The sequence below is a fragment of the Nymphalis io genome, chromosome 5 (assembly GCF_905147045.1).
Source record: "Nymphalis io chromosome 5, ilAglIoxx1.1, whole genome shotgun sequence".
Lineage (NCBI taxonomy): Eukaryota > Metazoa > Arthropoda > Insecta > Lepidoptera > Nymphalidae > Nymphalis > Nymphalis io.
In genome coordinates, this window is record NC_065892.1 from 10,058,014 (window position 1) to 10,085,005 (window position 26,992).

Here is a 26,992-nt window from a genome sequence, read left to right on the forward strand (position 1 = left end):
ACATACGATTTATCAAGAAAATGTGAGTGTTCCTTAACATTAATAAAATGGAACGAATCCTCAGCAAGACAAAGAAGTCAGCATCAATATTTATTGGCGTTCTTAGCATTAATCGAGATCGTGCGCTGTATCGAAACGCCAAGCGTTGTTCGTCGTGAATGAATGGACTGTCGCGGTCGGAACGCGCCTAATTTTTCCTTGGGAAATAATTTTTCGCCATACGTAGAGTTCCGTAGCCCCTGAAAGCTTACGCCTACAAACTTAGCTTCTGTATCGTCTTCCCGCCGATCCGATGCGAAGCGTCGCTGTTTTCAGTATGCCCCGAGACGCCCGGAAGGTTTGACGTGTCGCGCTCCACGAACTCATCCGGCTTACGCGTACGAAATGTGTGACAATAAGTGTTGCTTCCTCTTTAATATTTAATTTTATTAAATAATACCTTAAGAGATAATATCATAAATATATACAGCGTAATACATTTATTGTGAATAATTTGCTTAAACTTCGTGAATAAATGCTGACTGATACGGGACACTCCACGTATATAGGGTAAGATGATTTGTTTCGCATTAAACTGCTTTTTATCTAAAATTTTACATATATTCTGTTATTACCGTACGATTTTCGCGATATTAAATAGTTAAATTGCTTTTGGAATAAAACATTATCATACATGATTTTAAAAAAAATTACTATGATACATTTGCTAGCTACATGAAATACATATATGTGAATACAAAAGTTTTGTTTCTGATATACATAGTACTCATTATTAATTATAACATGTTCCAGTTAAGTAGTTGAATACAGTTACAATTTTGATACGGTTATTAAACTACACTAAATTATTTTTAGCGTTGCTTCCAAAAAATAATTACATCGTAAGCTTACACAGAGTTAACGATAACGAAGATAACGAAAAAAGGTATTTTTTTTAAACATTAATAGACTAGGATTCCATATATCATGAAAATAGTGGGAAGTTAAAAAATATTTTATATTAGTTTAAAAAAAAATTATTCCATAGTCAATAATTACGCGAATTAAGTTATTATAGTATTTTGTTATTACATTGATGGGCAAAAGATGTTTTAACTCTTTATTGTTCTTAGAGAATATAAACAGTCTTAGGATATATCATCTTATCAGTTCAATTCCCAAAGGGAATTTTAAAACGAAGATCCAATATTTCTACGCCTACTTTCAACATTACTACTTCTACGCGGCAAAAAGACCCGAGCAGTTTTCTGCCTACAAAGAACATAAATCTTTGTAGGGGCGAGACAAAATAAATTCTCGAGCCATAGAATAGCTTCTTCTTAATCTATCTATACAGATATAAAAAAAGGTATCTGTGTTTGAAGAAAGATAGAACGGAGCTTAAAACGTGTTACGAAATCATCATTGAAACATGTTTTAAAATTTATCGTTAAAAGTTGATATAGTAAAAACGTGTAGTTATTAAAATCATTGGCCCAGATGCTTTTTTGATAACAATTTAGATCAGATGTCAAAGGTTTAAGGTGAGCTATCCACAAGATAGTGCGTTTGGTTGTTAAGTAATTTTAATAATTATTACCTCAAACAAATTTAATGGCTGTAAAATATTATTGTGAAATAAAGTAAATAAAAATAGAAAGAAAATTAAAATAAGTTATTAAGAAGTCTTCTTAAATAAACAGCGTAAGAATTGAAATAAACTCTTTTAACAGTTTTTGTATTGCGTTTATAATAACGCAATTTATATATTATAGAACTATTAAAAATATTCCTATATGTATGTATGTACTATTCCATTATCTTTTGTATATTCTGTAAGATGAACCTAAAATTTTACATTATCTTGTATGACAATACTAATTTAATGAGAGTTAAAAGAAGATATGTAATAAAAATATGTGTCGTATAGTATATGGTTACCATTATTGGACATTTTGCGGGCAATTAATTAGGTTGTCAAGCAAACAAAGTTAAATACAGAAATCACTTTTACGACTATTATTAAAATGAAAAAAAAAAACGTATGACATTTCTTAGCGTTGATGATTTACTGGTAGTAGAGGTTTGTGCAAGCTCGTCTGGGTAGGTACCACCCACTCATCAGATATTCTACCGCAAAACAGCAGTACTTGGTATTGTTGTGTTCCGATTTGAAGGGTGAGTGAGCCAGTGTAATTACAGGTACAAGGGACATAAAATCTTAGTTCCCAAGGTTGGTGGCGCATTGATGATGTAAGCGATGGTTAACATTTCCTACAATGCCAATGTCTATGGGCGTTGGTAACCACTTACCATCTGATGGCCTATATGCCTTCCTATTCTATAAAAAAAAGATGACAGTATCTATTTTATCGAGCTTGATCACAGTGCGAAGCTGCCAATACTTTGGTTTCGCGGTGCCGTTTTTGATATATATATATATATATATATATATATATATATATATATATATTGTATGTATTTGTATATATATATATACAAATACATATAATACAAATTTCAGACATGAAAGCTCATCGGTGCTTCAGTGCAGTGAGGTTAGGAATTGAACTTGCAATCTTCATTGTAATTAATTTACATTATATTATTATATATGTATATATATACAAATTTGAAATCGGCAAATTCCTTTAACCTCTATTAGTTTTTATTTGTATCATTTCGATATTTTAAAGGGTTAGGGTAAAGCGCACACCCATACGTTTTATCATCTGAAGACTTACTTGAAGCTCAAGGAATACTTTAATCGCTTTTTCTTGACATAACACTCGAAAATGGTGGCTCATACATAGAATAGAACGCTTTTACTCCATGCCGTTTGCTTTTCGCTCAGTGTATGATGAATGCGCAACACTCTACGAGGTTAAGATGTCTAATGGTTTCTGCCTGAATAGAGTGCACCGATGTTACTCTTGAAGAAAACCCGTGTACTGTAGGTTAGGTTATTTTATATGTATTTGGACATAATATTATAGTTTCTTATTATATTGTAGTGTTTTATTTAATATAAATAGTAAATTATCATAAAATGTACAAGTAATAACTTTCATAATATTTTTAATAACGTATAACAATCAATATGTCGAATGACTGACGTACAACTTAAGCTACGCGAATCGAAATTTGGAAGAGATGTTCCTTTATAATGAAAAGGCTCACTAACAAATTTAGTACGAAATTTTTATATTACGAGTAGGTGGCTTGTATTAAATATATTATCATATTTGTGTTATTATGTTTTCATAACATTATTGTATTTTCAATAGCGAACTGTACTCCTTAAAATAATTCTTTATAATTTGATCATATAAACTGAATGTTATACAGTTCATTTTATATAATATATAAGGTTAAGAATTGAAATCGCTTGAATGTTTGTGTACTCCCCAATCTATTCAACATAAATCGACAAAAAATCCGTGAGGAAGTCAAGCGACGTGCTCTTGGCATTTAAGATGAGAAATGGGCAGCATTGCGGTTGCGACAGCGGCACTAAGATTGTGGCCGCATTATGCTTATGCACTGAAATACTGAATATTCATTGTAGCAACGCGCACTATAAGCTGGAGCTCTTTAATCAACTCTCCTTTTGCCGGCGTACAATCTCCGCCGCTAATGGCAAGTACGACAGCTGCAATACTGTTTCAAAACAATTATTGTAAACTAGTTTTATTCGCGACATCGTTGAGATTATTCAAATGATGTTTCTGCTTAATAGAAATTCAATTTAGTTCGCCGTTAACCGATTTGTAAGTAAGGAGTATTTTAGCGATACATTTTCTTCGATATTTGTTTGACTATATGCGGAAACAACGCTGACGGTTTTGAAAGCCAATGAACGCTTCGTATCTAAGAGTCAAATTACTCGAAAAATTGCTTTAGGATAATTTGTGGTGGGTTTATTGAAAAAAGGTCGACTTGATTGATATTGAACTTTACACGTTGAAAATGTAACAGTTTTGGTTTTTCCATTTCGAGCAAAAAAAGATTGACTCCATTTGTTCCTGTCCGCTTCGCAATAAACTCGCCGGGGGATGTTTTTAAGTAAGGATTTATCTTTTAGGGAGTTAGTAATCGTCGTAATGCCGTTTAACGAAATTAGTATCTTGAATGTTTAAGTGATGAATTATTGGCGACGATTAATTGATGAGTTTTATTTGTATATTAATTAACTGTTTTTTTTTCAATTGTAAATTGCTTGGCCACCTTGGTCTCACTTAGACCGTCACAACCGTCCACAGATATTCAAAAAATTAAAAATCAATGTTTGTCGGTATAATATATGATAATTGCATGGTACCTACCTAGGCGGGCAAGCACAAATTCTACCAATTAACCTTTATATTCTATTTTATTATTCTGATAATAATTATTAAATAATGATGATAATACTGTTAAACATATTATATAAACTCCTTTTACAATCTTTCATATGTTAAAAAACTAGAACTAAATAGATACAAAATAAAATTTATTATGTATAAGTAACTTTAAAAGGTGTGGATTTATGTTTTGCTTGGTGCATATTGGAGCATGACGGCTTGCATTACTTGCTTAAAAATTAATATGACCTGAAGCTTTGATACGCCGAACTAAATACATATAATGACTCACCTCTTGTCAAAATCTGATTAGTCGCTTGGGAGCTACTGGATAACATATACACAGGCTGACTTCATTTGTTATTGATTCGTAAAAATAACTAAAACTTTATAACAATTAGATTTTCTTCTAATATACTAATAATAATTATTATATAGTATTATTACATTATACAAAAAATTAAAATTTTGAATTCGAGCAAAATATTTTTCATGTTAAGGAGTTTTAATAATTTCTACATAATTGGTATAGCGTTCCTTTCGCGTATTGTGGTTTGGATAAAACGTCGCACGCACAACTGGAACCGTCACGAGAGAGCTCACCGTGATAGATGATATTCAAGAACAATTAATCTTAGCCCAAAATATGCGGGCGATTTGCAAGGTTGGTCGAATCTAATGCTCGGCTTGATATATCATGACCACTTGAGACTTCGTCATTACCAGGAATATAAAACTCGATACGTAAATAAATTCCACAGAAATCTTCTATGTTGAAAATCCTTAAATCCTTTGTTTGCTTAACGGTTAAGATAAAGTTCTTAAAAACAAATGACTAATGGTTTTAATTATAGTCAATATAATAACAATATAACTCACCCTTAATAAACAAAATAATCAATAATCGATTGATAAATATTGAAACTGATACTTTAATGTAATGCAAATGCGAAGTCGTTCTAGGTAGCAATAACTTGACAGTATAAGCTCATATATCATACCGAGGGGTTTCATAAAGGAGACGGCGAAGCGGTGGTCGGACACTAAAGGCGTTATGCAACGCCGTTGTCCTTGGATAACGTCTTGCATAAATTTACAGTAATCGTGCAAATTCAACGTTGCTAACATAATTTAAGGTAACCGAGCATTTTGCTTTTATAAATACAAAGAAATTCTTGCTTTGAAACAGAAATTCCCTCGGTAAGTCAGTGCTTCCAAAAATTATTCCTCTACAAAGACGACCTTAGAAAGAATGTATGTATGATGCAAACGGTGACATTTTCAAGTCGTGCATAACATCAAAACGGTTGTCCACTATTTTAGTGACTTAAAACGCTTTTATTTTTGTTTTGCTACTTATATAATTTAGATACTAGTTTCTTCTTTACTTTAATTTGCAAGTATATTAAATGTTAAATATTTGAATAATAGTTTAGGATTAAAGTAAATAGTGACAAATGTAATCGTTAATGATTTGACATGAAACCCCAGCAACCAGTTTAACGGCGCAAATGTTCCACTAATTGGAGATACCTGTTTGATGCAAGTTCTATGAATCGGACTATTGTTGCCTGTAGAAGTTTAATTTGAAATCCCTGCGTCGATTCACTTTGATTGATGCAATTGGCAACCTATTCCTATTGACGTTTTCCTTTGTGTTCATATTATTCGATTTACAAATCTTACATGTAATCGATATTTTAAATAAAAAAAAATATAATAAACGACAAGCGACAATCTTCATTTATAGGTTTTAATTTTTTTAATACTTTATATATTGCTAATTCTCAGATTACTTAGTTATTTACTTCTCTAATAATATGCAAATTATACTCATCTTTAGAATTGTTTCATTTTATTTTGATTCTTCCAAAAAGCTTGCGTTTAACTATTGAAAGAAACGAGATAAACGATTCTGGAAATAAATTATGAACTAACTTGCCCCGTTTCCAACCTGAGCTTCTATCCTCGGCACGTTTTGCGAATACAAGAAAAATACCCAATACGTCTTCCACGTTTTAATTATTTATTAATGCTAACGTACACTTCTGTATTCAAAGGTGGAAATGTAACGTTATTTGTATGTGTAAACAATATGTCCTTAGTCTGTCCCGTGAGCTGACAGATGGCACTAAGAAACAATTAATCTATCTCGACCAAAACCCTGGTGAATTGTGGCCTTAATGACAACTTTTGTTTTATTAATTTCTTCTTCCGTCCTTCTCAAGTCTGCATTCGTTTAAAAAAAAATCCGTTGACTTGTTATAGTTTTTCATGACATGTACTATCATTGAAAAAAATAGTACTACCATTTTGCATTTCGTTATATATTAAATGTTATTTGAAGACACAACATATATAAAATAAAATACCTGCTCGGGCTGAATTACTTAAAAAACATCTACTCGTGGAACGTGATCCCTGTACCAATGTTCGTGTAATACCATGACAAAATGTAATGTAAAAGGTGAAGAAGTTATTTAATAACATTCGACAGGTAGACCCATGTTATCGAAGACGTCCTATTTTGATTCATAATAGTGTAATATTTTACGAGATGTGCGATCCCCACATTATGGGAGTTTCGTGTTAACGGTTGCCGTATTATGCGGATTTCCGAACCTTTCGACGAAGACGAGGTGTGGCGAACGAGCAAAGTTATAATAAGTTGGGATGGTTCGTATGCCGTGAGAGAGTATTGTCTTTTGATGTAATATTACGTGAAGTATAATTTATGTATGTATGTATGTATTTAGTACCCCACAGACTACAGATTCGTTATATGACATTCGTTTTTTAAAATATCTTATCTAAAAATAAAATTGCTTACGTAGATTGAGCTCGATTGATTTCCCTTTACATAAATATATTTATTAAATTTTAAACATGTACGGCCTTACTTATGAACGTTGCTTAGCGGCTGTTTAGTTAAGCACCCACGTTGCTTTATCTGTCATTATTGATTTGACATTAAAAAGGAGAAGACAAAGCATTATTTAATTAATCATCCGCTACACAACGTTTATAAGGTCGTTTAATACTACATTTATTATTAATTTATTTATATAATCTAAGTAAGAACTACTTCAAATTATAGAAATTTGTTATTTTCTATTTGTTATCAACCGATGTCTTTGGCAGCCACACCGTACCTCTATCTTTTGTGCTATAGAATTTTCATCTACTTCATTGGCGGTCTTTTTTCAAATTCTTATCGCTACGCCAGCTTTATAACCGACACCAGCTGAAGGCTCTTCCTTTTTCAGTTTAATTAAGAACTTTAATTGCTCTTCTCGGGCTAACTCTGTGCAGTATATCTAAGAAAATGAATTTATGATTTGTTTTTTGTTTCATATAATTGATGTTTTATAACTTATTTGCATGGGCAATAAAAAAGTCTTAACTATTAAAATATTATGTATTGAAACAAATGGCGTTCAATTTTTAAATAGTTTTGATCTGAATGTAAAATAAGTTATTTGAATTAACCTTTTGTGAGCACGCTCCGAATACAAGCGGGTCATCTCCTACTTAATATTCAAAAGGTCATATGATGACGGATTCCGAACGCGTTTTACTTCAACCACCGACTCGAAACGAGCTCTTAAAACTGCTGTTTTAGAAACAAAATACTCGGTGCTCATTCATTGAAATGAAAAATTTTTAATTTCATGTTTCGCTTATTCTGATATGACGTTAACATACACATAGTTATTAAACATTTTATAATTATATTATAAAAGTTATATCTGTTTATGTCTAAGCTAATTTGAAAAACTGTATAAATCTTTAGAATGAAAAGCATACTAGGTACTTATCTATTTCTTTGCAAAGTCCCTAGTGTTTGTTGATTAAAATTGCATATGTAAGGCTTGACATAAATTGTAATCAATTTTGTTAATGTGTCGTAGATATACCAAATCCGGGAGATATAAAACAAATTACGTTGCAATCGGATCAATCATGAATAATTTAACATTTTAATAGATATTATGCAGAATTCCGATGCCCACACGTTCAATTTTACGGCTGAACAACTTTGTTTCAGTGCAAAGACGTGTTTCAATGTAAGCCTTCACTCAAGTAATGCGAAGGTTGGATTTATTAGAACTGGGGACCGCCTGTAATTCCCGATGCAACGAGTTTTTGATTTTAAAAATGCTAGTTTAATTATTTATTTGGTATTAAATCAAACGACAGATTGTGATTTGAATTGTGATTATGTTCGTATCACTAGCTTAAAAATATCAATAACATTATAGAATGAAAATAATAAGAGCGATTCGAAAAACTTAGACACATCCCCATAGCACGAACAAATATAGATACAGATATTTCTGATAATATCCATGGAATGATGGGTATCATGTCCCGAGTTAAAAAGTTACTGCTTCCGAACAATGACACAATCTGTCATCAGGCTGATAATTTAAATTCGAAACAATATTATTAAAGAGTATTTTTCCTCTGTATCGAAAATTATAATCACAGCTATTACGTCTTTTTAAAAGAAAATAATTTTTATTTTAATTGATTTCTGGAAGTATTAGTGCAAATGGACCATCTAAATGGTTACATTCGATAGACTTCTAACAGAGTTTAAGATGTTAGATCGTTTATGTCTGTAATTACACTGACTCAGTCAACATTTAAAACGGCTCCTTTACCGTAACTTTACTGTTTGGCGGTAGAACAACTGTTCAGTGGTTGGGTGTTACCCACATGATGCTCCGTTAAACTATATATGTTTAAATGCTAAGTAACATTTCTTTGTTACAGATAAATCCGATGAGATCGGCAAGGAAGGCCGTCAGAGTTTGCATACGGATGCCGTGAGCTCTGTCAACGGGAGCGCACGCCGTCGCCGTGATGAGCACAACCCGCCAAAATGCGTCGGCGGCCATTTTAAATAGGCAACTGACACGTTTGTCATTACGAGATGGCCGGCGTCCGTACATACAGCCTTCAAGCGCAGCAACACATTTGCACCCCTCTGCATCACTATGAAATGTGGAAACACGGCAAGTGGCGACAAAAATCACCACCAAGGACAAACGCGGCCATTAGAGTACCCAGATAGAGATTGTACAGTGAACATTTGTAGAGGCCTAAGTGTTATTGTGTTGTGTAAATATAGTGGTGTGTAAATGATAGATATGGCGGGCGAAAGTCGAGGAGCGCGTACGCCGCTGCTCGAATGCGGCGACTTTGCGCATACGCATAAGACGGCAACGCCTCGTTGCTGTATATGGTTGGCTAGCCATGTCAATGTGAGGAAATGTGTAGCCGGCATTATGCTGCTCTCCGTCCTCACCATATTCTTCTATACGTATTATGTCACAATGCCGCTTACAAGGTAACTTGAAATATTTACATGGACTTTTTGTACTTATTACTTTTAAATAGCTATATTATCACGTCTTATTTGGCTTGATTATATTTTGCTACAAATAAATGCATATAGTTGTGCCTTCTATATTTTTCGGAAAGACCATTTAAACAATAGAAACATGTTTGAAATAAGTATTTATATGAGTAAAACAGTTTTTATTCGACATAATTTATATTACATACAAAACTAGTGCTAACATAAAGAAATCCTGGATTACATACAAATAACACCCCACGGGCACTGTTGTTGTTCGTATGATTCAGCACGTTCAAACATCGACTATACATTAATTATTCTGCGCAGTGCTTTGTTACGATCTAATTCCGCTGAACATCGAACATTACGTCGATGTAAATCAGGGGAGCCTGTGATTTAAAAGTCGAACTCCGAAATTATACTTTAGTAGTTGTTTTCGTTGACGTTTTTGTCGTTTATCATTTACATCAAACATTCGTTATTAAATTTAAAATTAAAATGTCGTAAAACATACTCGAACATAATTAATTACTTTGGCTGAAATATTACGTATATCAGCACAAAATCCAATTTACTTGCTAACTATCGGCAGCAAACACATCACTGTTGGGAAAATTAATATTATGAAATTATCGTGCCCGGTCACCTCACGCTGTATTGGGATTAGCGAGCTATTGTTTCTATTGTGTTACAATATGACATTAGTTTAAACCGCATTTACAGGGATTTAACGCATTCGATATTTTCGATGTACTCGGTCAGCATACATTTCGGTATGCATTAGGGACGTCATAACTAATCTTGCTTATTTCATTCACATTTGATGCTTCATTAGTTAGTGCGAGCCAACCGCGATAATTGAAAATTCGATCCATAATTTAATACATATACACTGGCCGCCAAAAAAATCGACCCACCCGTATTTTTTACTTACAAAGTTGTTATCTTAACTATGCGACGACCTAGGTGGATTGTTTTACTTATGGGACATACATTTAACATTTTATTACCTACTTGATATTGATTTGGAGGAGTTGTAAGTGTTATTGAGGATATTTGGAATATTTTTAAAGTATTGATAAGAAAACGTTACTTGTGCACAAAGTGCATGGTTAGTTTATTTCCAGTTCTTAACGCGGAGTCATCTCGGTTCGATGTTTATTATTGATTAAGTGTATGAAACTTTGTTGAAACAATAATTTTAATAAGTTTAAACATAAAAAATGGATATTACTGAAGCAGAAGCTGCTCAAGTCGTAGCTCTTATTCATGAGGGGTTAAGTCAGCGAAATGTGGCTAGAACACTAAAATTAAGTCGTTCAGCGGTGCGAAGAGTGTACAAACGCTACTTGGAGACTGGGGAGTATCGCCGGAGACCAGGATCTGGCAGGGGGCGTGTCACGAACCCGACCGATGACCGTTTTATTGGTTTGACGTCTTTAAGAAACCGACATCTTTCGGCTGTTGACGTTCAAGGTAGACTCCGAGAAAGTCGTGGAGTGTCTGTGAGTGAAAATACTGTAAGAAGAAGACTTCGAGAGCAAAACTTAACCCCTCACAAGCCAGCAACAGGACCAAAACTCACAGCATCCCATCGACAAGCAAGACTACAATTTGCTAGGCAGCACGTCGATTGGACACTGGACCAATGGGAGACAGTATTGTTCAGTGATGAAAGCCGAATGTCTCTAGTAGGCTCTGATGGACGACGTAACGTCATGCGAAGGCCAGGAGAACGCTACTCTCAGTGTTGCATTCGAGAAACAATCCGATTTGGTGGAGGCTCTACAATGTTTTGGGGAGGTATTTCTTTGACGGGACGCACAGAGCTGGTTTTTTTCCGTAATCGTGCTGTTAATGCTGAAACTTACATAACGGACATTCTGGAGCCTCATGTGATGCCTTACGCTGGATATATTGGGGATAATTTCCAACTTATGCACGACAACGCACGACCTCACGTCGCTAGAATTGTTAAAGACTATCTCAGGGAAGTCGAAATTCCAGTTATGCAGTGGCCAGCCAATAGTCCGGACTTAAACCCGATAGAGCACCTCTGGGACCAGCTAAAACGTACGGTTCGAGCACGAAATCCAATTCCAGAAACCCTAAATCAACTGGAAGCTGCCCTAACTGAAGAATGGCAACGGACCCCACAGGAAGACATTAAAAAGCTAATCAGGTCACTTAATAGGCGTATGCAGGCAGTGATTAGGTCAAGAGGAGGAAACACTCCCTATTAAAGTAAGATTTAGGTACCCAAATTTAAAAACAAACGGCATAATCGTTTTGTACACAAAAAAATAAAATTGCGTAAAATTTTGTGTTTTCGTGTTTTGTCACATATTTACCTAAAAACCTATTTTTTGCGCACTATTTCTGTTTTTGTACAATCCTACAATTGCATTTTTTCATTATCAATCTTAAAAATATAAATATGTGGTAGTTTAAAACCATACGATAGCTTTTTTACAAAAAATGTAGGTGGGTCGATTTTTTTGGAGGCCAGTGTATAACAGAAAGAGAGAAATCAGTGATTAACAATTTATTGCTTTTTGATAGATGACTGAGTGGTACTTACCTGAGACTACTTACAACTGCGAGCTTTTAAATATTTCCAGTATAAATTGATTTCTATACAAAGCACTTGTTTGAGTCAAATGCGTCACGTGGGTGAAATTTCATTAAAGTCAATAAGTATTATCTTTCATATTCCATGATCTTCCTTACTTGTTTAATTTATTCCAATATATCGCCCCAAAATTTCGGCAGTTTAATCAACTAAACTATAAGGAACTAACTCAACACTCGATGTCGTCCTAACTAGCTAAGGGAAGCTTAACTTGTATGAAGTTTAATTAAATCGGCTTTTTGATTTAGGGTTTCGTTTATTAACACATTATTATCTTTGTAATTATACGCGACCGAAATATTTCAAATTAAGAAATAACGTGCACAATGGTCATTTACCTCCCCAACGGGCTGAATGGATATTACTTTCGATGAAAATTCTAAAACGTCCCTTTAGTTGTGTTGTGTATAAAGTTACTGAATAGTGTCGTTTTGACAGTTGTGGACTTTCCTTCGTTCTATTGTTGAACTGCGTGACAACCGGGAAAGCTTTTCAATCCTATTATTATATATTTAAATATATTATTTGCTTTCAGTTATGAAACATGGGTCACGTCTATTGTCCATTTGTTATAATAGAATAACACTTTAAAACCTCTTATGACATAATGTTGACATTTACACATTTGAAGTATGTTTTCGGTAGCACTGTTGAATAAAATAAAAATATGATGGCCGTTTATTTCAAATATCGAAAAAGATTTATTGCGCATAAAATTAGCCGTTAACGCAGGAAATTGCTTCGCAAAAGAATTAAAAGCGTTTAACTTTGTGCCGAGCGTCCTTGTCGCCCTTTGTTTGGCAGCTTTTCACTTCTAAATTAGAACGAGGAGGCGAATATTTCAGAGTAATTTATTACGTGATTTTATGTAATTAGGGTGGATGTCGTGTACCTAGGACGATAATATTTTATTTTATCGGCTTAAATTTACACCGCTACGATGAGCGGCATGGGCGGTAAGTTTTCCCCAACTCTCGTGAATTATAGCGAAACTTCTGTTCTGCCTAATTAATGGAAGCAGCTTCGCTTGCGTTTATAAATCTGATGATTTTAAGAACCATTGTTTTAATGCCGTTTATTGATTGTGGATATTACTTAGGTGCACTTATTTGGCATTGTCTTATTTGAACAGAACAAGTGCATGTCCCTGGTTTTCTGAAAATGTTATGTGTATTTTCCAAAAATGTAAAACACTTGTCAAATCTAGCATTTCTTATCAATGCCTAAAATCCCGTTACGATAAAAACACATTTATATTACACTAAATCTAGGTTCGTGACATACAAGAAATAATATCCCATCACTATTTTTTAATCCATTAATTTATTAAATCTTGATTTAGCTATTCTATATTATCGAATAAAAAGACAACTAGGCTACATGCCAAGAATTTATTTTATTAATAGTATATACATTCACGTAAAAATAGGTAAAAATATTTCTTTTTTAGTGACAGATCAATCAATGATATATTTTAAACCAACATCCAGTTTAAAAATAGAATAATTAATAAAAAAAATGTTATTAAACACAATTATGAACGAATATACGATCAAGTCGAGAAGACTATTTTTTTAAAACTGAATTAATAATTAGATTCATGTGCAGTTGATGGAAAAGAAACAATAGATAAATAAATAATGTGTGACTGTATCAGGGATAGCGAATTTCGCGCGAAATGGACGCGGCTTGGTTCAGAATTCATGATAGCTTTATTTATATCGTAGGTAGTGATCATTATAAAATAAATGTGGTGATCATTGACTTGACGTTAGAGACAAATGTATTTATAAGCCTATTGTGTAGTAATGTTTTTTTGAGTTAATTTCATATACTTAACACTAATATCATCGCCAATTTTCAACTGGTGCCGTTAATATTAAGATGCTTTAAAGAAACAAACCGTGAGCCGTGATATCCCAATGGTTAGAAGACCTAAATCTTAACCGGAATTTACTGGTTGTTACTTTAATGTAAAAAAAGCCAATACACCGATTTGTTATAAGCTTAATAACAGATTGCTTTGCTTGCAGTAGCAGTAGACCCTATCAGATAGCAAATAAGCATAGCCTTTGCGCCAGTTATTCTTTTCAGTTCCTCGTTAAAGTTTTACTCCGGTCGGATGGGGCGGGGCTTTCATTAAAGCAAAGAGGCAAGAGGCAACTCGGCCTCGGCACGGATCCGTGCCTACGTATAAATATTTCCAACAAATTCCGCCATTTATTTATTCTCACGCTTTTGAGATATACCCTAATGGCTCTTTGATGTGGCGACTTAAAATGCAGCCTTAACTTTGGCAGCTTTTGATTGATTTTCATCAAAATTCTTTCAAGTTAATTTCATATAAAATTTCAAGTTTCTAAGTCAACGCTTTTAAGAGTTATATGCATAGTAGCCATGCTCAATAGACAGCGCTCCCTTTACCGCAGGAAAAATTAAAAAAAAAATGCTTAAAATTTCTGCGCCGCATTTTTGTGATTACTATCTCGTTTGGGTATCTTTTATTGACTTGCATACAAAATTTCAAGTTTCCAAGTCAACGCGTTCAACAGTTATATAAGCAACAAAGTACAGTACAGTCGTGTAGAAAAGTTTAGGCTCAGGAATGTTATCTGTCGGCTAGTTCTGTCGGTTGTTTCAGCGATGTCCGACCCAGACGAGCTTGCACAAAGCTCTCCCACCAATAATTACCTGAATACATAACTTTTTTTAATAGATATGAATATTATGTTGTTACTGATTATATTATCTGTGGACAAAAGCACTTGCAGCACACACGCCGAAGCTGTCGTAGACTTCTTTTGTTTTTTTTCCTATCATTTTATGCACGGTGGTTGTTATCTGTCAGTGTAATATATCGATATGATTTTTATCGCTTTATGAGCTAATTTGAATTTTTCATTGGTGTCTTGATAAAATGTCCTTAAATTCGTAGTCAGGTTCAATTACTTCCTTTCAATTATATTTCGCTTCTGTCCTAAATATAATACGAAATAGCCATAAATTACTACATCTAAGTATCTAAAACGTAGACTTGCACTTATATTGACGCCAGACGGTCTCCTTCATTTCTTGACTGTAATAAATTTAACCGTGGAGTTTAGTTCGGACGAGTACCTAATGTTTTGCCAAACATTCGGCTAAAGTTCCATCAACACTTTCCAGTTGATAAAATGAAAAAAGTAACAATACGAGTGGTGTTTTTGTTTCGGATTTTGTGTTTAAGTTTAAATGTTGTGAAAATATTTGAACATTCGATTGTATTGTCATTGAACGATGTATGTATATGGAATTAGTAATGCAGGCATTAAATGTTTTTATATATTACTGTCAGTGCAGATTATACTATAAACCTTTTTGTCTACTTTGTGCTACTAGACTAAAAACATTGTTTTGTTTTTTTTTTTAAATCTTTCTTAACATTTCGAATGTTTTATTCAGTCATAATTACAAATTAACCAATCTGTTTTTTTTTTTTTCATTTTTTTCTTTTTCTTTTTTTTTTTTTCGATGGTAAAACGCGTTTACGCGTTGGGGGGGTATGTGGGACTCGCCGGCGCCAAGTATGCGCCGGAATACCCACTAACCAGCGATACCCACACCGCCTTTTCGAGGGGCGTCACGGGATCGCTTGCGCATGCTACCGTGTCGCCCCGACGGTTGGCCCGCCTCTGCAGGCCTCCAAATCCTAGGGGGTTCTCAGGGTACAAAGACCCCCTAACCTCGGTAACACTTAGGGCCGGAGGAGAAGGTGCGCATAGCGCCGACGCCTCAGGTCCTCCTCCCACCTGCGAATCAAGGCTCGCTGAGCTAGGGCTCTGACTCGCTCAACCTCCGCCGACCCTGGACGGACGCCGCTTGACCTCGTTTCCACCCGGAACCGGTGCACTTCCGCAAGCACCTCTGCCTGGAGTTCCAGGGCAGATCGCTCGCGAGAAGTGTCGCTGCCGTTCATGACACCGTACGGTACCCACGTATTGCTCTCACCGCTATGACTCTTTGCGGCCTCCTCCTCCTCAGAAAAGCTCTGTTACGAGCGGTGAGAGCATCCACCCAAATGAGTGCACCGTACAACGCCATGGCGTCAATGTTACCACCAGTCTTAGTGAACCGGCAAGAAACAGTAGTAACTCTTTTTGAAGTGCTTATTATATATCTGATTCTTGTAAATTCTAATTTGATCTTCGCTTACAGCCTTGTGTGGCGCGATCGAGTACCGCGTCCGCTGTCGCAGTGCTCGCTGCTGGCGTCGCAACAGCAGACCGCACGGGACCACCGCTCGGACGCGCGACTACGCATCGATGCTAAAGTGCTTGTCATAGCCGAGTCGTTATACTCGCGACTGGGACGTGACATCGCCGAGCTGCTTGTCGCCAACCGAATACGGTAAGTGAATTCTGAAATATTTATTTATTATAAGTTTGCTAGTAATTATGTAAAACAACGTAACTGCTTCGTTAGTCAAGTAGCCATTCTGTTCGGTGCATATCATGAATTCCCGGGTTTGAATACTGTTTCTGGAAATTAAAAGATTTTGGGGTTTTCTGTCCAATAGTTCGCAGCAATAGCCCGGAATTATAATTCGCTCTGCCTTAAAAAGCACGTGAAGTTAGTTCTGTGCCTGGTGTCTTCGTGTCGGAATAGATACTCATCCGATTATGAGAATGAGGGAATAGAGGTGCACCTGCTTTAGTGCATACACCTGTGCACTTTTAAGTCTTCTGTAGAGATGGCTATTATCTCTCGAGAATGGCCGTCGTATCCGAGTGCATAACCATCGATTTCGTAAAAATAGAACGTCTTAGTTTGTTGTAAAAGCTAAGTAAATGACCTACGACACTGGCTACGTCGATATAAAAAGAGTTCGATGAAGTTTAATCAAGTGTATGTAACCAAACAGCATCTATAAGCTAATATTATATAAGATTTAAAGTAGGTATTCCAGTTTTTATATTCCATAGCCAAAACTATTCAGTTAGCGATTTAATCTTTGTTGACAATAAAACATAGCTAAGACGGCAAGAAGGGTCTGGTCGGTGAAAAGATACACAATACGTCCAATGTACTTTATTTTCTACCCTTAGAACTTCTACCGTTACATTCAGCTTTTTCTTCTTTTTTTCTTCTAGTTGAGTCTAAGGAAGTTGTGATAATTCCTTTGAACTAAACCCAGAGGTTGAGTTGAGAATGTAACATACATAGATAAAGCAAAAGCTCATCTAAATACAAAATTGTAACCAATTTGTTACAACCGAGATACACAGAAAAGATATATTGATACATGAATTGTTCATTTAATATTATAAGATAAGGTAAGGAATACGGATAATGACTGTGCATCAACTAGTTTTAATAAATATATGAACAAAATAAACGTCGTTATATTGCGGTTATTTTAATCTACGTACAGCTAAATTTCAATTAAAACATACTTTTGACTTCATACATTAAAGACTATTGTAACACTCACAATAGATTCCATAACAATAAGAGATGAAAGATCCATAATTTTACCATCGACCTGGTCTACTTTACTCTGGATTACTTACTTACTTTACTTACTTCGCTATTGTATTTTTTCCAATATACATTCGCATTGCCATAAGATTTTTTTAGTTTTGAGTAAGATCCAAGGAGGATGAATGATGTCCATATATTTTGAATCATACAAAATCATCCATATAAAAAGTAATTCATTTAAGGATCGTATTGAATGATTTAGATTTATTACGACAATAGCGATTTTTAGACGATATAAGATCGTTCGATAACTTCGATCTTTCGTCGTTCTTCCCATGTACTTTTGGTGAATATAATCGTAATTATCGATTGGATTTATAATATTACATATAAATTTAATTCTGAAAATAACTCATCAATCAAAACTTATTCGTCTTTGTGACTGATTCTTCGTTTCAAATTTAAATTCCTATATCAAATGTGGAAGCACAGAAAACTTACTTATTGATAGCCAGTTTTTTTTCCAAGGCCGTCGTTTGAGTAGATTTTATGAGTAATAAAGACTGTTCCATTGAATACATTGTCAATTTGTCAGTTAAATACCATTTATCTCTCGGACTGTCTGTTGTTGATTTTAGTAATAGTTTCATTACGGTCATGGATTCATGGATCGATAATAAGCGACTATCCTATTAAGTTTCGTTTAGATACTTCTTTAAATAACGCATTCGCTATCCTACTAAAATATATATTTATCTACTGGCTATTGTGTCTCCTGCTTTAAATCAATAGTTCGATTTTCGATAAAACGTAATGGTAGGATTATCCTGAGGAATAAGCCAGATGTGTCCTTGAGTAAAGTTCTTTTGTAGTTTACATTATTTGATGATATACATATGTATGGAAACTATATGTATGTACTTGTATATGTGATTATAAATTTGGTCGTATTATCAATAAACTGAATCGAGTATACAGTTTAACTACTAAAAGTTTATTGTAAGCGGTCCAATTTTCGGAATCTAACTTTTCTCAAATGTCCACATATCCACAAAGTTGCTTTTTGATAACGGTGTCCGTTAGTACACTAGACCCTCCCAATAGCACCCGACATTTCGCACAGATAATATGAAATATTTATGTCGTGCTATTTATTAAACAATGAGATATAAACATTTACCAATCGATCTATTCGACCGTGCTCCGCAAATGCGTCGTACAACGCGCCTCGCTTATTTTTTTACGCTCGTATCAGTAGCAGAACTGATTCAAATTACAAAATGTAATAATAAACGAAAACATTTTTTTCTATATAAAACGTTGTCGTTCTTATTTCCCTGTTCTTTTTCAAAATAAAAATAGTTAGTGACACTTATAATAATAATAAATAAATAAATATCCTGGGACATTTTTTTACACACGGCCATCTGATCCCAAATTAAGCTTGTACAAAGCTTGTGCTATGGAAACCAGACAACTGATATATTATATATACTACTTTTCTTTTGTGTATGTATTTATATACTTACTTATATAGATAATTACACCTAGACTCAGGACAAACAGACATGTTCATGAACACAAATGTCTGTCCTGGGTGGGAATCGAACCCACAACCTTCGACGTGAAAGGCAAGTATCTACCAACCACGCCAACCGGCTCGTCAAACTTATGTATAAATTATACATGTATGCTGTCGCTGACTTTTCTTATACATTATATTTCATACACTAGTTTTCGTGTATCGGTAATAGTTTTGACATTCGCTTCGAAAGCGCCCAGACCGATCGTTTTCTCTCCGATTACGTTGACATTCAGCCTACTGGTGGTAGGGCTTTGTGCAAGCTCGTCTGGGTAGGTACCACCCACTCATCAGATATTCTACCGCAAAACAGCAATACTTGATATTGTTGTGTTCCGGTTTGAAGGGTGAGTGAGCCAGTGTAATTACAGGCACAAGGGACATAAAATCTTAGTTCCCAAGGTTGGTGGCGCATTGGCTATAAGCGATGGTTGACATTTCGTACAATGCCAATGTCTAAGGGCGTTTGGTGACCACTTACCATCAGGTGGCCCATATGCTCGTCCACCTTCCTATTCTATATAAAAAAAATGTCCTTCCTATATACTATAAAATAAATAATATAGATATTTCATTTTAACTGGATTAGTGGTTTCTTTCGTGAAACCGGAAAGCAAACCAAACAAAATTTATCTCTATATAATATTAGTATAATGTGTATGTAATCGTCTTTTGCGTTGCATATCGATAACAGATTATGCTTCTGACATAAACTCGCGCGTCATAGTCGTAATTACATAATGGCCGCCTTCACGACAAATAAAATTGCATTATAAAGGGTTACCGCATATTGTTTTTAAAAGTATCAAATTTAAGGTCGATGCTCGAATATTCTGTTTTGGAAATATGTTTGTTTTTTATTAATTAACTATTAAGAACAATTTATTTTTTTAAATATATTTATTACTATTTACTAATAGACAGCTATTAGCGTACTATACTTGAAGTACTCGGTTTAAAGGCGGGACAAACCTATCTATCGTTTTTATTCTTACAGTTTCATCCATTGCCATCACTCTGCTGCAGTATAAAAATCGGTTCGATATTCTAAACTGGATATGTAAGCTGCGCTTGCTTATGAAATGTTTGACGAGTTAGGAATTACTTTTCTTCGGATATTTTTTGCGTCGTCTCGAACTTCGACGACTTCCCGTCAGTTTTTTTTTTTGCTCCTACAATGTTTTTCTTTGGTATCGAATCGCCCCATTAAATTTTCCCAGACTTTCCATCATAATAATGTTTTCATTGAATGAAACGTTTCATGTATCAGAATATATATTTCGTAAGTAGTTGGTTTAGGTTATCGTGTGCAAAGAAAATGTTTAAGAAATATATGAATGATATTTAACCAAAAAAACACTTTTCTTATTGTCAGTATATTTCTTTTTTTTCTGACATTTAGTATTTTACTCAATATAAGGAAAATTATATAATGTGATATTTTTCTGTCCTTAACATTGTTATGAAAACACGGTGAGGGAGTGGGCGCCAGTTACATTGTTCACTTTAGATTGCACGTAAATTGAAATAGTGGAGTACTAAATTGACAATTTCCAGTCATATTTGCCTTTGGCCTCTAAAAGATTAATAAAACGGGAAGTAAACACAGTTGCTCGATGTAATTTTGCGAATTAACGTGGAGGGTCAGACTTGTCCCCTGAGTAGGCGTACGCTCAATTGCGTTAATGTTAAACCTCCACTAACGTCTATATATTTCTTATTTCTCGCTTAAAAACCTTATTTCTCGTTTTTATCAGTAATTCACATCTAAATAACTGTCATGATTAATGTTATTTTAATGTTAGTTTCTCACTTTTAGAAAATAACTTTATTTTTGGTATATAACACTCGTACATATCTTAAAGCTAAAAGTAAATTAAAAGTCATTTTAATAATGCTACATACTTAAAAGTATAAAAGTAACTTTTGTTAGCCCTTATTGCATTTAAACCATTGCATTGAAAGTCTGTTACAAAGATTTATATTAAATTGTGTTTATTCTGAAAATAAAAATAAATAATATGTCGTCATATTTACAATAAAGATTTAATATTAAAGGTTAACAAATGAGAAGCTAATGAATCTCTCGTGCGCTTCACGTAGGACGTAAATTTACATTTCAGTTGATATATTCCGTTTATTAATTGTTACTAAGAATTCTCATTCCGTACATTTGATGCGACCTAATTATTACACATTTTCGCACAAGCAAGGTGTGTTATTCAGGAACGCGAACTTAAATTATAAGATGGCAGTTTCGCGTCGTGGAAGTCGTTGCGGTCATGCTTAGTTCCATTTATAACGGTAGCGCCTCGCCTTTGCCTTACCCCCCATCGTTATACGTCGTATCTGTCGAAATGACTTAATTACTCAAGGAGAAATTTACGCTCACCTAATTCTGTTAAAAACTTAACCTATAAAAGGTAGGAGCGGTTATACTTGATTTGTTCAAGTGATCTGGAAATGGAAAATTTTATGGCTCACATTTACATAATAGCCGTTTACTGATTTTACGACCTCTTCAGACTTGGAGTGAGTACAAGTGAGGTGCATTTCAATTTAATCTTTTTACCGCTTTTTTTATTGTTACTGGCTAACATCTAACCTTTTACGTCATGCGTGACAAAAATCTATTATTATTTTTTGCAAATCGAACATTTATTTTACAATAAAAAATTATAAGCAGAAAATGTTCCTATTCTAGTTATTTTTAAAGTTTGATTGGTTTCAAGTGTAGCATTTGTTACAAAAGTCAATTGAACGACAAAAAAGAATCAAACTAAGGGCTTAATAACAAAACTAGTAAGTTGTAGACTTGTCCTTAAGTTGTATAGAGGCAGGCAGTTGCTGTGGTCGTTAGTTTACTAACTCGTAGCACTTTGCTACCGCCATTAGAGCCAGTCTCCACCGCGAGCGCTCCTTATCTTGACGTCTCGTGCTCTTCCAACTTCTTGTTTATAACACTCCTCGCCCACTTGTTTTGTAGGAACACTTTTATTGCCTTTTCTTACTCTTTAATTTCATAGCTTTCAATATAATATTACTAAAAACCCGTAATGGTTCAACTTAGATTGGTATATTTAGTTCTCATACATATTAAACATTAACTGAATGTAAAAAGCTATATAAAGTAATTTATTATTATTATAATATTATCTTAAAATTTTAATAAGGGTACCGAAATTATAAAAGTCTCTACATTTAAAACGAGTTTATATATTTTTTATTCACTTAATTATTACATTTTAAAGGAAAATGACCCGAGTCGACCTCTTAACGATAAGTTCTATTATCTCAGAGATCGTGGAGCCTTAATCGCAACACCCTCCACCCTGTTATTCAACTCACTTGTTCCCTTATCACGAATTAGCCCTCGTCGCTTTCGGTTCACGGTTAAATTGGACCGTTTCGCTTGCTCTAATTTAAATTGAGCGTTGTCTCCTGTAACGGCAGGACGCTAATTAAGGTAATTAGAAACATGTTAGTGCGAGTTACAGTCGAGGTATATTCGTTTTAGTCTGAATAAGCCTAAGAAATGGTGTATGTATGTTGTTAGCATCATCAGACATCAGTAGTATTTTAGTATTTTTATATATATTTTTGTTTCTTTAGTATAATAATAATGTCCTCCAGACCGATTTCGGCCGCGACGGCCAATCTCTAGAGAGATTAGCCAACTATGTAGGAGAAATTATAATGCACAATGAGACGGCAATCCGAGACGATCGCAAAGAGTTCAGGCGCAGGCCAAAGGCTTTACGCGGTTTCCGAGGCTCGGGAGTGTACACACTTTCAACTTCCAAACTCCGGGCTGCTGCTGAGAATTTTCTGGTAGAAAAACCCAATAATTTTTTATTGGCCAGTCCTGGTAATGAAACCCAGAACTTCTGGGTCTGCGTCCTTACGTCAATCCACTAGACCAACGAGGTAGTAATAGTCATTCCTTAGAGTATATATATTTAAATTCACAAAACTTTGTATTAGTTTTTAATGTTTCGCTAACAACTATTTGAATGACAAATATCGATGTATAATGTTAACAAAGTTCCCAATATACGGGCGAAGTTGAAACGACTGCAGCAAATATAACATACATACACATATAGGTGTACATATTATTATTGGAAGTTCGAGCGGGGTAGTATTTGCAAGTTAGCGTCCGTTGCTTCGGTCTGTGAGCACTCGAACTGCCAAATTGAACGAGCCTTAACTCAAGCAAAATGAACGGTTGCTTTCATATTTCGCTCAATTTTCTTACTATGACTGTCTTCGTGTGTTTATGCATCTCTTTATTTGAATATTTTGACTGTGACCGGAATTAATATGCATTTGTAAAAAATAATTATTTACTATTTAATATCAACTAAAATGTTGTTTATACTCTACGAAGATATAATTGTTTTAATGATGTTATAACATAATTATGTAACCTTTGACGACGGTCGACTCTCTTTGATAAAATAATGAGATAATTGGAACATGTCGCAACTATTCACTATAATTCAGGGTTAATTTTAACCCTAATTAATAGGCAATTATGATAATACTCTCTGAAAATTACAATGAAAGTAATTGTTTTAGAATGTAGATTTAATCCAGATAAAACATTAGGATTACAAAATATTAATCAATGTTTATTTTAGTAGTGTCGGATTTTTTATTTTTTTAATCCACATTTAGAGCTATAATCAAGCTTAGTAATTATATATATCATTTATAGTTTATGTACATAATGAATATTTTTATATGAATATTTCTTTCTAAACATGTAATGTGTATTTAAAGATTGCATGTCCCATTGCTGAAAAAAAAAATACATTTAAAAGCAGACAAAATCATACCTTATACACCATTTGGTTCTTTTGCTGACTTGGTTGATTTAAATTTCATTATTAATATCGTATTGCTTTATTTAATTTCTAAAAGAATGCAACATTTTAAGAAAATTGAACTAAACATATTTAAAGAACTCCTCAAATGGCTAATATCACAGTAATAATAGAACGGAGTTTATAACTGTATATAACGAATATATATAATTGACACGTATCAAGAATGCGCGCGAATTAATATGACCGGTCAGATCTTACGATTAGCCGCTAGAGTAGTTAGTAATTACCCAAAAATGCGTGAGAAAAAAATAGCCTAAACAATATTAACAAAGACACAAATAGTCGAATGTTAGTTTTTTTTCACTGTTCTGCATACATAGACGTCTAAAGCCTAAACTGGATGGACCAAGTTAGATTACTTTTCATTTGTAAAATATTTCTAAAAGTGTTTAAAGTTCAGAGTTTGCTTTGTTTTATGATTTAGGTCAAAGCTATCGCCATTAAAAACTTTTTCGTTTTTGGGCATACCTATTTTTTTTAAATTGATATTAAACGTTAACATTTTTAGAGTAGCTTTTTAAGCGCCTTGCACTTCATGCTCATTGGTGCATGAAACTAAACATACCTATACAAATATTTGTTAGGAGGTAACCAGATGGACATATATACGAATTTGAAAATGATTATTATGTTTTTTAAATAATTTATTATATCCACGTCACACGTCCACGTCAAACAACGGAATCCTAAAAACAAATTTACAAATAAAAGTCCAATAGGAAAACGTTTGTGAATAACTGAATATCGTTTGAGATATTTCTGTCGCTAATTGAAAAGATTAAAAGAATAATAAATATTTTCTTTTAGCCGTCAACAGCGTTCGTTTATTATTGTATAATTGACTGAAGAGAATGCTTTAAAATTTTCAAAGCATATTTTTATAATGTGCTCGCGTACAGTTCACGTCATGATTTAATTGGACAAAACAGTTTTATAGAGATGATAGTTAATAGCTAGCATCCGATAAGTAGCGCTATAGTTATTAACAAATTTTGTATTAATGAACCAGAATCACTCATGTTTGTCAAAAAAGAAAATCACTAAATTTATGGCATTACGGTCGAGTTTCGGATAAATTGTATTATTCGTATATTTTAGCGGTTAAACCCGCGGCATGGTTTGATAGTTAGTAGTAATAAAACATCACAAGGACAAAAATTTGGCTCACTAATTTTTTCAGCGACATAATTTAGATAACATTTCATCACTCGTGACTTTGATATCTTAATGATGATTCCGTTACTTTTTAGTTTAATAGTACAAGTTAGTTTAATAGTATAATAGAACAAGTATGTTATGCTATGCAAGTAATGTTAGTTTGATCTATGGCACTTACATAGTATAATCACTACATATTATAAGACTTAAGTCCCCTTACCCGCGCCACATTTGTCGGTCTTGTCTGTCTGTACGCGATAAACGTTACTGAACGATTTTTTTTACGGTTTTCACCAATGGGCGCAGTTATTCATGTAGTCGGTTTAAGTGTATAATTCATTTTATATTGTGAGAAAAATCGCTATAATATTACGATGATTGTTAAAGATGAGATTAGAAAAAAAAATCATACCGATTGGAAGCTGGCGTGTGCCATGTAAGCCAATAGAGTTATTTATATTACGATGTAAACGTTGTATGTAGGCAAAAACGGGTCGTCTAGCTAGTTTGGTATAAAATTAAAATTGTTATAAATATAATAATAACGACATGGGATATAGACCCCATGTCGTTATTTTTTTTTTCGATTTGCCTTTAATTTTATTTTTAAACACATCCTGTCCATAAAGAATTTGACAAATGCATTTAATAAGCTTAATTAAACTAACAACTGCAAATATTATCTGATCGTGAATCTTTTTAGTTTGATAGTATAGTGGGAGAAAAGTAGGGAAGTTTTAATTATGCCACTATTTTATACTTTCATACCCTTTCACAGGTACAAAGTGGAAGTCGCAGGCAAAAGTCTGCCAGTGCTTACCACTTTGGACAAGGGGCGATACGGAGTGATTGTGTTCGAGTCGCTGTCGAAATATGCAAATATGGACAAGTGGAATCGAGAACTTCTCGACAAATATTGTCGAGAATATTCAGTAGGGGTCGTCGGGTTCGCAACGCCGGGGGAGGAGAGCCTTGTTGGCGCTCAGTTGAAAGGATTCCCACTCTTCATGCATACCAATCTAAGGCTTAAGGTAAATAGAAATTTATTGTGTAGCATATTGTCGCCCATATTATCAAGCTCCGTCTGAGCGAAATTACCTTTATAATAAAACGTTTATTTATCATAATGTCATTGTAACCTTTCAAAGGTTATAACCATTCGAGCTTTTCATTGTAGTATGAAATATTATGTTATTAGAAATTCATTCAATTATGTAAATGTGTATTCATGTGAAATTACATTAATTTTGATCTTAATACGGCTTATAGGTTAAATGAAACACGTTAAAAGGTTTCATATTGTAGTGTTTCTTATATGAATAGGTTAACGGTATTATAAAAATCATAGCATTACGATACTTTTTTAAATATTTATTTAACAATATAAACAACCAAATATCAACAAAATGATGGCACTACAAAAACCACGAATGTTTATCTTGAGTGCCTTTCCGTCTATGGATTTACATACAATATACTGTATAATTGTTTTAAATAATACATTTTCAACTTTTATTTATCTTAATAGTTATTTCTCGTCTTGTTCTGTTATCTAAGCTATTAAGCGTGGAATCATGT

General features: G+C 34.0%; 1 protein-coding gene across 2 annotated transcripts in view; it reads left to right on the plus strand.

The window, feature by feature from the left end:
* Positions 1-26,992, plus strand: part of LOC126768623 (bifunctional heparan sulfate N-deacetylase/N-sulfotransferase) — a 122,512-nt gene that overhangs the window by 49,701 nt on the left and 45,819 nt on the right. Inside the window, exons 1-4 of one of the 2 annotated variants that reach the window (XM_050486820.1) lie at positions 323-549; positions 9,102-9,678; positions 16,517-16,708; positions 26,193-26,445. In XM_050486820.1, coding sequence (XP_050342777.1) covers positions 9,470-9,678; positions 16,517-16,708; positions 26,193-26,445 — 654 coding nt within the window. In that variant the 5' untranslated portion in view covers positions 323-549; positions 9,102-9,469. Of the gene's footprint in view, positions 1-322; positions 550-9,101; positions 9,679-16,516; positions 16,709-26,192; positions 26,446-26,992 lie in introns of those variants that run through there. The other variant, XM_050486819.1, reaches the window with a different exon arrangement.